Below are 12,307 nucleotides of genomic sequence, written 5' to 3'. Positions count from 1 at the left end.
GTGTGTGTGTTTGTGTGTGTGTGTGTGTGTGTGTGTGTGTGTGTGTGTGTGTGTGTGTGTGTGTGTGTGTGTGTGTGTGTGTGTGTGTGTGTGTGCGCGTGCGTGCATGTGTGGTGTGTGTGTGCGTGCGTGTGTGCGTTCGTTCGTGTGTGTGTGTGTGTGTGTGTGCGTGCGTGCGTGCCTTTCTCAGGTGTTCTGCGTGGAGTTCTTGGTGGCTCTGGGCGCCGTGCTCCTCACCGTGGTCTCCATGCCCCACTTCGACATCATCACCAACGCCATGCTGCTCAACAGCATCTGCATCCTGTCGGCCGCCTTCCAGGTGTCGGCCGAGTGCATCGCCAAGGAGAGGAAGCGGATCATAGCGCAGCCCCTCCTGGCGGTGGCGCTCATCATCCTGGGCTACCTGCTCTTTGCCCTGGGCTTCCTGCTGGAGGACGCCACCCAGACCAAGATGCGGGTGCAGGTCGCCGTGCCGCTGGCCATCATAGGGTCGCTCCTGGTCTCGCTGAACTGGTGGGAGAACTACAGCACGCTCTTCAACATCGGTTTCTTGGAGGACGTCTCCAGGGACATAGCTCGGTCTGCAAACATGGTCTGCATGCTGTCGAGCACGGTGAGGGTGCTGGTGACGGCTGCGGTGGTCGGGGCGTACGTGCCCCTCTCCGATCAACAATGGACTTCGGTCGCTAAGCCTGTGGACAGGGAAGTCATTGTGGTCTTGCTCCTCACGCAGATAGGGTCCTCTGCTGTGTGCCACTGGTTTGTTGTAGTGGCCTGTAAGATGCACATGTTGCGAAGCAGCTTCGCCGTTCCCATGTACCTGGCGTCTGTGGTGGTCTTAGCTGTGGTCTGTGGCCCAGTGGTGTTCTTTTACATGCAACTCAAGGCCAAATCAAGCCTAGATCACTACAACGCTACTGTTCACTGCATGGAACTGACGCAAAGGAATGACACACATTGGTCATTAAAGCTGATTGTGGACATCACCCTCACCTTGTGCACCCGAGACAAGTTGAGGGAGCTTGACGCCATGACTCTCAGCTTCCTGGGCAGTTCCACGGTGTTCTGGTGGCTGGGGCTGGTGTTGAGTACCATCTACATGTGGTTCCTGCATATCCAGCGCATAGAGAGAACACAAGACCTGTTTGTCAGACGGCTCTATGAGGGGGCCTTTCTGGAACAGTCCATGCTGCTCAATACACGCTTTCAGATCATGAAGAATGGAAAACATAAAAGGTTATTCTGATGTATTTTGAAATGTTGTGTATATATCCTTATTATTTTGTAAATTGTTTTAAGTTTTCAAAATCCGTTTTAAGGGGGAAAAAATGGTAATCGTTTTGTGTGTCCTTTTTAGAATGAAAGAGAAGGTGATGGTTTACTTGTGCGCTACCATGTGGCATGAAACCTACAGTGAAATGATGAAGATTATAATTTCCATGTTCAGGTAAGAAAATCAAGCGTCAGCATAAGTTATACAAGTGTTTCTTAACTGGTAGGTCCATAGTGGGTCTCGGAGTTGTGGTGCAAAAAGGTATCAATTTACTATCATATAAATTACTGTCATATTAAAGAGATTGTAAAACATTGTTAATACCCCTGGTCAGTGGTTGATAGACATGTTATATGTCAGCATGAAATGAAGATGTGTATGTTATCAAATGCATTGACCATGGAATCAATGTGCCATGTTAATCAATGTGAATTTATGTTGACTATATGCTTGATTTCTTTATATATTTAAATTCTCATTTCAACACCTGCTGAAATGATGTGTGAGCAGTATTTTCTTTTTCACAGACTGGACAAATACAGGCCAAAGCCGAACCTGAGAAATGACGTGGTTTTTGAATTCCACATCTTCTTCGATGACGCTTTCAAAGATGTTACAGGCAGCCAAGGAAGGCATGTGAATGAATATGCAGAAATCCTGGTTGAAGTCCTGAAGGAGGTGTACATGTAAGTCCATACACATATGATTACCTGGCTGTCACACCATGCTGGTAGAGTAGACTCTTGCAATCCTGACAGAAAGTTTTCAGAAAAAAATAATTTTCAAATGTACACAGAGCTACAAGCACTCCATTTATCCTTGAGCTTTCCAGACCAAGCCAGGCTGACTTGAATCGGAAATTCAAGGTAACCTTCTTCTGTAATATAGAACAGCTGCCTGAGCAACTATAGCCTGCCTGTGAGACGAAATTTGCGACTGAATTTTTTTGACCAGGACTTTTTTTTGTCTCATTGGTACTGTCTTGACGAAATTAAGGTTGAATAAAATAAAACAACGCAGAACAAAATAAAAATGGAGACTGACTGACTCTCTATTTGTCCTGCAGAATCTTCAGTGAGGAGGACCCCAGCATATTCAAGCAAAGGGCCCGGCTGCCGGACCAGAGGATCATTAGCACCCCCTATGGTGGCCGTCTGCATTACACCCTTCCCTATGGCAACACCCTCATGGTGCACTTCAAAGACAAGCAGCTGATCCGCCATAAGAAGAGATGGTCACAGGTGAGCAGTGGGTGTCGCTGCACCAGGGGTGGGGAACCGTTTTCAGTCGAGGGGCCATTTCAAATTTCTCCACATAGAAGTCATCCTAGGGCCGTACAATGAACACAAACCAGGATTTCCCCCTGCACTTAAGGCTTATACTGAAGGCAGCCACCCTTAAAACAGACCCCACTTTCTCTAGGTCCCATGAATATAACTTAGAGATGTATAGCAAATGTAATTTCTAAGATTCCTTTACAAAAGATGTCATATTTCATTTGAAGCTACATGACATTTAAATTATATGGGGGGGGGCTTCAGAGCCTCTCGAGACATAGGTTCCCCACCCCTGCGTTACATAGCAGGCTAGATGCTGAAGAGCTTGGCACACTGGAGAGAAGAGTGTTAAATTCAAATCCATAGGAAAGTCACAAGGTGAAAAATGGTTTGCTGTACGATTTCCTCCAACGGTTCTCTCTGCTGTGTCAGCCAAGTCACTGGTTAATCATTTTACTATAATAACCATTTGAGCACTGGTTGGGGGGGGGGGGGGGGGGGGGCTTCAGAGCCTCTCGAGACATAGGTTCCCCATCCCTGCGTTACATAGCAGGCTAGATGCTGAAGAGCTTGGCACACTGGAGAGAAGAGTGTTAAATTCAAATCCATAGGAAAGTCAAGGTGAAAAATGGTTTGCTGTACGATTTCCTCCAACAGTTCTCTCTGCTGTGTCAGCCAAGTCACTGGTTAATCATTTTACTATAATAACCATTTGAGCACTGGTTAAACATTTTGTAATCATGCATTAAAGGAGCACTCCTGCCAATTTCAATGTGCTGTTGTATTGCTCACGCTACCCTTGACTTGTCAGTACCTTGTGACGCCGCATTTTTTGGCTCAGCCCTTTCCGAGATATGAGCTATTCTAATGGGGAAAGTCTAAAAAAATGCTAAGCAGAGAAAATTTTTTATTTTTCTTCTTCCCCCACACAGATAATGTACCTGTACTACTTGCTTGGCTGGAAGTTGAACAATAAGTATGCAATGGAGTTTGGGCAGGGAGAGGATGAGAGGACTCTAGCAGAGAAGCTTCAGGTAAATTGTCGACACATACTAATAAAACCCTTTTGAACGGTCAACTTAATTTCTGTGTATTGTTCAATACGTCAAACTAGATATTATCAAGTGTAATATTTTATCACATCATTTTAGAAAAGAATTTGAATAGGCCTACTATTTAAAAAAACAAAACCGTTGAGGTCTGTTTTTGGTCATATTCCCAGCGACATGGCAATTCTACTATTACTCCTTGCTGTACTATTTGCTGTCCTGTGGATTTCTAGCAATATTAGCAGTCAAACTATCAACTATTAGGCTTTTTTGCTAGATTTTCCATTCATAGTTTGCCCACTAATATTGCTAGTAATCCATTGGTAGGCTAAGACTGTATTGGGGGGCTGTCAAGGGGGTCCTTGCTGAAAAATTTTGGGAACCACCGGTATACAGTGCAGCATGATGTGAGTGTGTCTGAAAGAAAAGCCTCCTCTGTCCTGTCCTGTCCTGTCCTATTCTGTCCTGTCCTGTCCTGTCCTGTCCTGTCCTGTCCTCCAGAGAGAGAAGGACAACACCTACCTCCTGGCCCTGGATGGGGACACTGATTTCCAGCCTTGTGCAGTGATGCTCCTGATCGATCGCCTGAAGCTCTACCCAGAGGTGGGGGCAGCGTGCGGCAGGATTCACCCCACAGGCACAGGTTCAGTATAATACTGTATATTATCTCTGCATTGCCGGTACATGTTATTTTTTTGTTTTTTTATTTTTTTTTATTGTATAAAAAAAGTGTGTACAGTATGTGTGTATAGTATAAGCAAACCTATCCACCCACCCTACAATCCCAGTGTTGTGGGGAGGGGACAGCTCTTTAAAAATGTGATAGCTGATAATAAATGAAAATGTGACAACGGAAGAAAATACTTAATGTTGGTTTAAAAAGAGTCCTGTCTGAGTCAATATTTGACTCGGACAAGCCCATCCATACCTTCGTTTAGGCCCTGAAGTTTGGGCCACTGGACAGGGACGTAGCAGCAAATTGTGGGTCCTGTGTATCAGCTCCAATGGACCCCCCTGCCACATATAAACAGAAATCGCCATGTGGACCTCCTATATACATTGGGCCCTGGTAACTCAGTCACACTTTACCCCCATGTAGGACACTCCTGCCACACTGGATGCAGAGGTGTCTTTTGTAGTTTGTGTTACTTTGAAAAAGAGTAATAACGTAAGAAGACCTCGGCCACAAACAAACATAGACTCACAGCACAGCGCTCCATCCTCCACCCCTTTTGCCCATGCAGGCCCCATGGTGTGGTACCAGAAGTTTGAGTATGCGGTGGGCCACTGGATGCAGAAGACGGCGGAGCACGTGATGGGCTGTGTGCTGTGCAGTCCTGGCTGCTTCAGCCTCTTCAGGGCCACCGCCCTCATGGACGACAACGTCATGAAGAAGTACACCACCAAGGCCAGCGAAGCCGGCCACTACGTGCAGTACGACCAAGGTGAGTACTGCTACCAAGCTAGCCTGATTATCATCGACGTTCAAATCTCTTCGAGACTTGGTCTGACCGAGAGCATAACAATTAACGTTTCCCAAACGGCGTGGTTGACCTGCCTCCTTTGGTTTGTTTATGGTTGTTTGCTCATCGACAAAGTGGGAACTCAGAAAGTACTTGCATTGCTCTTGACCTGACTAGTTGCAACGCTGAAAGTGTTGCGTCACTAGGAGGGCCCAGCCTGGCTACTACCAAGCGGCTCTAAACTTACTTCTGAAATAGATTATTAGAGAGGCCGTGTATCATCAGAAGTGCCAGTCAGTTGATATCAGTTGATATCCCACTGACATGATCTTCACCTAGGTGAGAAGCCTACTAGAGTACTGTTTTGTTTCATTTCATCGTCACAGTCTGTGGCTCATGCAATGTAAATTCAGAAGTGTCTTTTTTGTCAATTCACTTTCTCTGGTGATACGTGTATTTCGTACAGCCCAGGCTGGATTACCGCAGAGGCTAGATGGCTGCAGTCTAGGGGCCCTCACCTGCCAGGGGGCCTCCAATAGGCCAAAAGTCAAAAATTGCAGAATTCTAAAAATTCATATTCAGATTCATCTGTCGTGTTCAGTACAGTTTTAAACCACATCAATACTCCTGTCCATGGGTTGACAGACATGTTATCCTTAATTCCTAGCTCATAATTATGGCATTGCGATTTTGTCACAAAATTTCCCTTCCAGGAGTGCCCCACAGCAACCTGTAGCCTAAGGGCCCTGGGGCCATCTTAATAGGGCCCTGATACAGCCCCATTAACAGCAGTGTTTGTCTTTACTCTTCCTCTGCTGCGAGCAGGTGAGGACCGCTGGCTGTGCACGCTGCTGCTGCAGCAGGGCTGGAGGGTGGAGTATAACGCAGCATCGGACGCCTACACCAACGCGCCGCAGGACTTCAAGGAGTTCTACAACCAGCGGCGGCGCTGGGGACCCTCCACCATGGCCAACACCATCGACCTGCTGGGCTCCGGGCGCACCACCTCCACCCGCAACAGCTCCATCTCCATGCCCTTCATCCTCTACCAGATCATCACCATGATGGCCTCCATCCTGGGGCCCGCCACCATCTGCCTCATGATCGCAGGTGGGTATACTCTGCCCTACAAAGTAAAAGCCCTGCAGGGAAAAAACCCATTACATCACATTGCATTTAGCAGGCACTTTTGATCAAAGCAATTTACAAGGAGGAAATACAAGCAAGTATAGAGCACAGGGTAAGGGGTCAGCCCAGAGTACAGCAGTATACAAGTAATGTAAAACAAATAGAGAACAGAAAAATAGACGAGGAAGTATGCAGGTTGCAAGTTGGTACCCAGCTAAGTACACATTTTGTCCAAATTAAGTTTAGACTGAATATGGTCCTCATTACACATCCTTTATATTGTAACAAAGCCTTGTTACATGGTCGATATGTGTTTCATTTCAGAGATATGTCAAATGTGCAGTAATTACAATATCCAACCTAATACCAAGGCTTTGAAGGCATTTTTCTCATTTTTAATTTTGACTTAGTTACTGCACTTTGCCTATGTAGGGTAGTACTGATGACAGTAGTGTAGGAGATGCACGCACATCCAGTGGAACAGGTGCTGAATCAAACAAAGGCACATAAGACGAACACTTATACACCTGACAAAGATTGTGTGAGGTCGAAATGTTGTGCTGAACAAATCAGTGAGCAGCAACAGTGTGCGGATTTCCCTTCTTCTCGGCTAATGATGACAGACGACCAGCCTGCCGGTGGGGAAATCAAGTGGCTGAGCTAACTATCTAATTCTATCTGAGTATAAACTTGTCATCTATTTTCTTTGGTGACACTTTGTATAAAAGTATGTGTGTCATTCTGCAATAAATTAGTTTTACATTCAAAATTTGAATGACAAATTAGTCATTCCTATTACTAAGTCTATAAACAGCACATGATCTGTGTTTTTACATTGCAGGAAGTTTCACCTACATCTTCCATCTGGGCTCCGAAATTGCCCTGGTACTCGCTGTGGTGCCGCCTGCTATTTACCTGGGACTTTGCTTCAAGCTCAAGTCAGATACACAGATCAGAATCGCTGCGGTAATGAGCATCATATATGCTTTATTCATGACGGCCACAATTCCAGCAATCATAGGTAGGTAATTTTAGAACGAGAATGTCCCTTAATGCAAAACTTAAATTGAGTTGCTTAGATGTAGTGAAAGAAATCATTGTTTTAGTCCTTCGGAATAATGTATTGTAGTAATCTCTTGTGCTCTTGTTCGAATGAGCGAACATTCCCCTCTTCGGTGCCAAGAGAAGATATGTACTCTCTGCACGAGACATTTAAGAAGGCAATTTATTAATTGTATACACAGAGGAATGTCATTGTTTCTGAACATACACCACATACCTTTTACCTGATATTATGTTTTATGTAAGTTTAAATGTGTTTTTGTAAGTTTATTTTCCTTATTATATGTCTATACTATGCTATACTATGTGTCTATACTATACTATACTATACTATACTATACTATGTGTATGTGTCCGTCTGGAACTATACCTGTATGTAGGCTGCCATTTTGACCAGGACTCCCTGGCAGAAGAGGCTCTTAGTCTCAATGGGACAATTCTGGCTTAAATGAAGGATAAATTAAAGGAAAAACGAAATCAATAAACAGGACAAGACTTGACTTGTTGTCTGCAGGTCAGATGGTGGAGGAGGGGACATTTGTGACGCCGGCAGGCATCTTCTTCATCAGCATGGTGGTGATGTACGTGATGACGGCGGCGCTGCACCCTAAGGAGTTCTCGCTGGTCATCTACGGGCTGCTCTACTTCCTCTGCATCCCCAGCGGATACCTGCTGCTCACCATCTACTCCATCGTCAACATGAACAACGTCACCTGGGGCACACGCGAGAGCGGCAGGGGGGCCAAGGGCTCTGCCAACACCGCCGCAGCCCTAACGAGACAGGTCATGCAGGCCAGGTGCGTGTGTGTGCGTGGGGGGGGGAGTTTATTTTTACCTGGCTCCCCCTCGTCCTAGGGGGTGGCAAACACGCATTCAGTCATAGACTTCCACAAATACTCTCGTTCACATGGTCACCGTTCATAAACTGATGTAATGGGTGTGTATTTACATGCATACATGCGGTCGAACTGGCTAACGGATCCATTGCAGCCTGTTGAAGTTGAAAATCTGGGACTGTTTGGCAGAGGCAACAGAACCGATGGAACTGATAGTCCCTAACAATATATTTTGTATCTGCCCATACAAAGTCAATGGGATCTGCCAAAGGTTTACACATGACACCACATGCAGTGGTGGTTTTAGGAAATTTGAGGACCTGGGAAAAAAAACAATTTTGATATTATAAGTGATATGATGATGTATGAATACAGGAAAACAAATACCGTTAAGTGACAAAGAGGCCCTGAATGGACGAGGCCCTGGGTTATTGCCCTTGCTCAATGCAAAAAACAGCTATGACCACATGAGGGCCCACAGAGGGCCTGGTTGCCGTCTTTCATTACTCTTATTCGTGACTGTAACTGTGCATCTGGGCTTCATGACCGTTGCATAAAAAAATGGCAACTAAGTACACTCTGACACTCTGACATTGCCTTTGACAGATCCTGCTGCTGCTTTTGCTGCCAGAAGCCTCCAGCGGAGGAGCGGAGCCAGGAAATGGTGGTAGTTCAGCCAATAGCAGGAGCCGAGGGACAGGAAGTGAAGGAGAACCAGGACCCCGCACAGACAGAGAGGTAACGTAAAGAGGTTGTCAGCAGTTGCTTTGTAAAAAAAACGATCTTACTAAGGGGTATTATATGCAATGTGCAATGACAGCACAGATTAAAATAATCAATAAATATAGACAGTCATTACTAGAAGCCTGCTTGGCATCTTAGTACATTAACTCCAGTTAAACATATAATAAGTTAAATTTGCAATAGAGCAAAACAATCACCGGGATCCTTTGGTGCTCCTAAAAATGTAGATAAGGTGTTATTGCAATTAACCAAGACTCATCAATGTGGAGTGTGCACACCATTTGTTTGATGCAGTTCTTCATGATTATGTGATTCTATTTTGAAACGCATTTATTTTATTTTATCCACTTCTAGCTCCCCAGAGCCCCCACGTCCACAGCCTGAACAGAGTAAGTGCATATTTTTGCGTAAGAACAAAACCTTGTAAAACCTTTTTTCCTTTGATAAGTAATTAACATGTATTTTTGCTCCTCTTCACTTGTTATTTTATCACAGACTGGATTGCTCAGCTGCAGAAAAAGGCGTATGGTTTTGGGTTATCTGAGAGCCAACTCAGAATGGTGAGATTGTTACACATGCATACAAAATAACCTCCATAGTAGGCTAATGTGAGTCTCCGAGGTACAAATCAATCTTTAATGTCTTCTTTTAGGAGGAGGAGGAATTTTGGAGGGAACTACAGAAACGGTACCTTGAGCCACTGGTTGAGGACAAAGAGCAGCAAAGAAAGATTGCAGATGATCTTAAAGACCTCCGGAATAAGGTATTTTACTACCCTAACACATTTCAGGCTGTGCAAATCACAAAAGGCAGACACACCAAAAAATGGCTAAGTATATTTAAGTACCATAATCCATTAGAGTTCAGTTGAGCTAAACTTTCATGAACTTGCACTTCTGGTGATCCTAGCCATGTTGCCATGATATCAAACTCAATATGGGCTCAGGTACTGTCGAATGTTGCCCCAAATAACGTTGCAAGAAACCTGGGGTCTGTGGGTGATTGTGTCTGTGGCCTGGGTGTGGATGATGTATGACCATCTATCATTCTCTGATCCCTAGCCTCGGTTGCTCGGTCATGCCGCTTCTCAAAAGATCAAACCGTACCTGACCCAATATGCCACTCAGCTTCTGATAGAAGCTATGGTCATCTCTTGCCATGTCCACTGCAACTCGCTCTTGATTGGTCTTCCAGCCTGTGCAATAAGACCCTTACAAATGGTCCAGAACATGGCGGCACGTCTGTCGTTCACCCAACCCAAAAAGGGCACGTCACGCCACTTTTTTGTCAACCCATTGACTACCAGTGTCCGCTCGAATTAAACACAAGGCCCTGTACTGTACTTGTTTGAATGTCCTCCTTATAGGTCGCTTTGGTCAAAAGCGTCTGCTAAATGTAATGTAATGTAATGTGCCACACAAATTATCCTGGATGCTCTCTGGAGTCAAACTCATCAAACATAAAGGGTGTGTTCCAATATGTGACCTTGCCTTTTCCACTTGTGCTTGTGGCCTTGTACCAGGAAGTGATATGTCATGATGACATCAATGACAACAGCATTATATTTCAATATCTCGCAAAAGCTCAATTGTAAAGTCATTTTCTCATTTGCAAACTGGATGGTGAATGAAGAATAGTCCCCCAAAAATTGTTTTGGCTAGGCTGACAGCGGGGAAACTTAATTGTTTTCTCCACGGAGGTGGGGCCAGAAGGCAGGGCGAGGCCACAAGCACAAGTGGAGGAAGCAAGGTAGCATATTGGAATGCACACAAAGTGTGCTGAATGTGTATAACATGGTCTTGTCTTGTTTGTTAGGTGACCTTCATATATTTCTTCTCCAATGCTTTATGGCTGGTGGCCACGTTTTTTCTTCAATTTATTGGAGAAGCTGTCACCATAAAAATCCCAAAGGTCTACCCAAACGGCACTGTGGATCCCTTCAAGACCTACTCATTAGACCCAGTTGGGCTTATGTTCCTCTTGAGCTTCGCAGCTCTTCTTGTGGTGCAGTTCGCTGCCATGATCTACCACAGGTGATTACTATGATTTCAACTTAAATTAAGGACAACATGTAGTTATGTTATTTTAAGTATATTGTTGGGCCTTTTAGGCCTTTATTATGGGATAGGATAGTGGAAAGCAAGAAGTGAAGGGGAGAAATGCCTAGATGGGGCAGGGTTGGTAAATGGCCCAGGCCAGATTAGAACCTGGCCCCCCAGGAGCATGCAGCCCGTACCTGCAGGTGCTTTAGCGTGCTACACTGCAGTTTTGTTTGAGATATTCACATTTCAGTAGAAGAGAATGTAGAGATTGGTAATAGATCTCAAATTAAATTAACAAAGTTAAAGTTATTATTTACAAGGTATTATTAATTCATTTGATTGCTATAATATGATCATATGGTCCTGGTTCAGTCCTGTACTTAACATTTGTTTTTTCACTGCAGAATTTACACCTTGATCCATTACCTGTCCTATATTGACACTGAGAGCAAAGCTGGACACAAGTTGAAGAAGATGAAGTCCCGAGATGATGTCATTGAGGAGGAGGTGCTATAGAAATTCCCCTTACTTTGACCTTTATATTCTCCCATTTCCATTCCATCCCATTCCTTTTGATGCTAAAAAATAACCTCATTCTCTTATCCCCAAGGATCAAGACTGGCGACAAGCAAACCGTTACCGGACTGTAAAACCTACCCGAATAGGTGCCAAGCTACCAGAGAGTGCCAGGGCAGGGCCAGGGCAAGATGAGGATGAGCTATATTTCCAGAACCCAACAGCGAGTGAACGCACAGTCACAGTGGTGTAAAACGAAGAATATTATAGAATGGAGTCACTGTTAGTTGTTTCATCAACCTCATTTACCCCTTGAAGTGTGTCGTTTTGACTACAATATGCATTGTAGCTTCCCACAAGCACAACACACCAATATACACGTATTTTCATGTACATTGATGGTAGGTAAATTATTGTGTATGTACAGCAGTTGAGCGTCATTGTCATGGGCTTCATTTCCCATAGGGCCCAAGTACTAGTGTACAAGGCCACCCATATGTAATATACCGCATGTCATTACTAAAGGTTAATATAAACACTAATTGTCATTGCACATACTGCATGTTGACACATTTTATGTGCATGTGCAAGGAAAGTAATTGTATTGGTGAGGCGGTACATTTTCCTGATAATATATTGACTATGGGGTGGCTCATACATGTGAGTGAAACTTACAGTAGGCCTATGTAGGCCAGCTTAAGTGTGTTTTGGACACGCATCGTCATTCAGAGACTGATGTTTGTGACAATACATTTATCAACACTGTCTTTTTAGGTTTTGTAGTATCTACATGTAAAGTGTATGCACATTTTATTGTGAGATTTCTTCAGTTTGTTATTGAATGGGGATGATAGGAGTGTAAATAAAGAAAACCATGTGAAACAGTTGGCACAACACAGTCATTGTATCTAATAACT

General features: G+C 44.4%; 1 protein-coding gene across 1 annotated transcript; it reads left to right on the top strand.

The window, feature by feature from the left end:
* Nucleotides 1-232: 232 nt before the first annotated feature.
* On the top strand, nt 233-12,251 carry si:ch211-264e16.2 (chitin synthase chs-2). Its single transcript, XM_063195927.1, has 17 exons — nt 233-1,236; nt 1,358-1,447; nt 1,801-1,959; nt 2,340-2,514; nt 3,483-3,584; nt 4,101-4,242; nt 4,844-5,044; nt 5,888-6,172; nt 7,032-7,211; nt 7,767-8,049; nt 8,695-8,826; nt 9,187-9,221; nt 9,328-9,392; nt 9,485-9,595; nt 10,648-10,865; nt 11,279-11,381; nt 11,485-12,251. Exons 1-17 carry the CDS (start codon nt 248-250, stop codon nt 11,641-11,643), a joined length of 3,429 nt encoding a protein of 1,142 aa, XP_063051997.1. The 5' UTR covers nt 233-247; the 3' UTR covers nt 11,644-12,251.
* The last annotated feature ends 56 nt before the right edge of the window (nt 12,252-12,307 follow it).

The sequence above is a fragment of the Engraulis encrasicolus genome, chromosome 4 (genome assembly GCF_034702125.1).
Source record: "Engraulis encrasicolus isolate BLACKSEA-1 chromosome 4, IST_EnEncr_1.0, whole genome shotgun sequence".
Classification (NCBI taxonomy): Eukaryota; Metazoa; Chordata; class Actinopteri; order Clupeiformes; family Engraulidae; genus Engraulis; species Engraulis encrasicolus.
The sequence above is the reverse complement of the archived record's forward strand: the minus strand, read 5'-3'. Positions and strand labels throughout refer to the sequence as shown.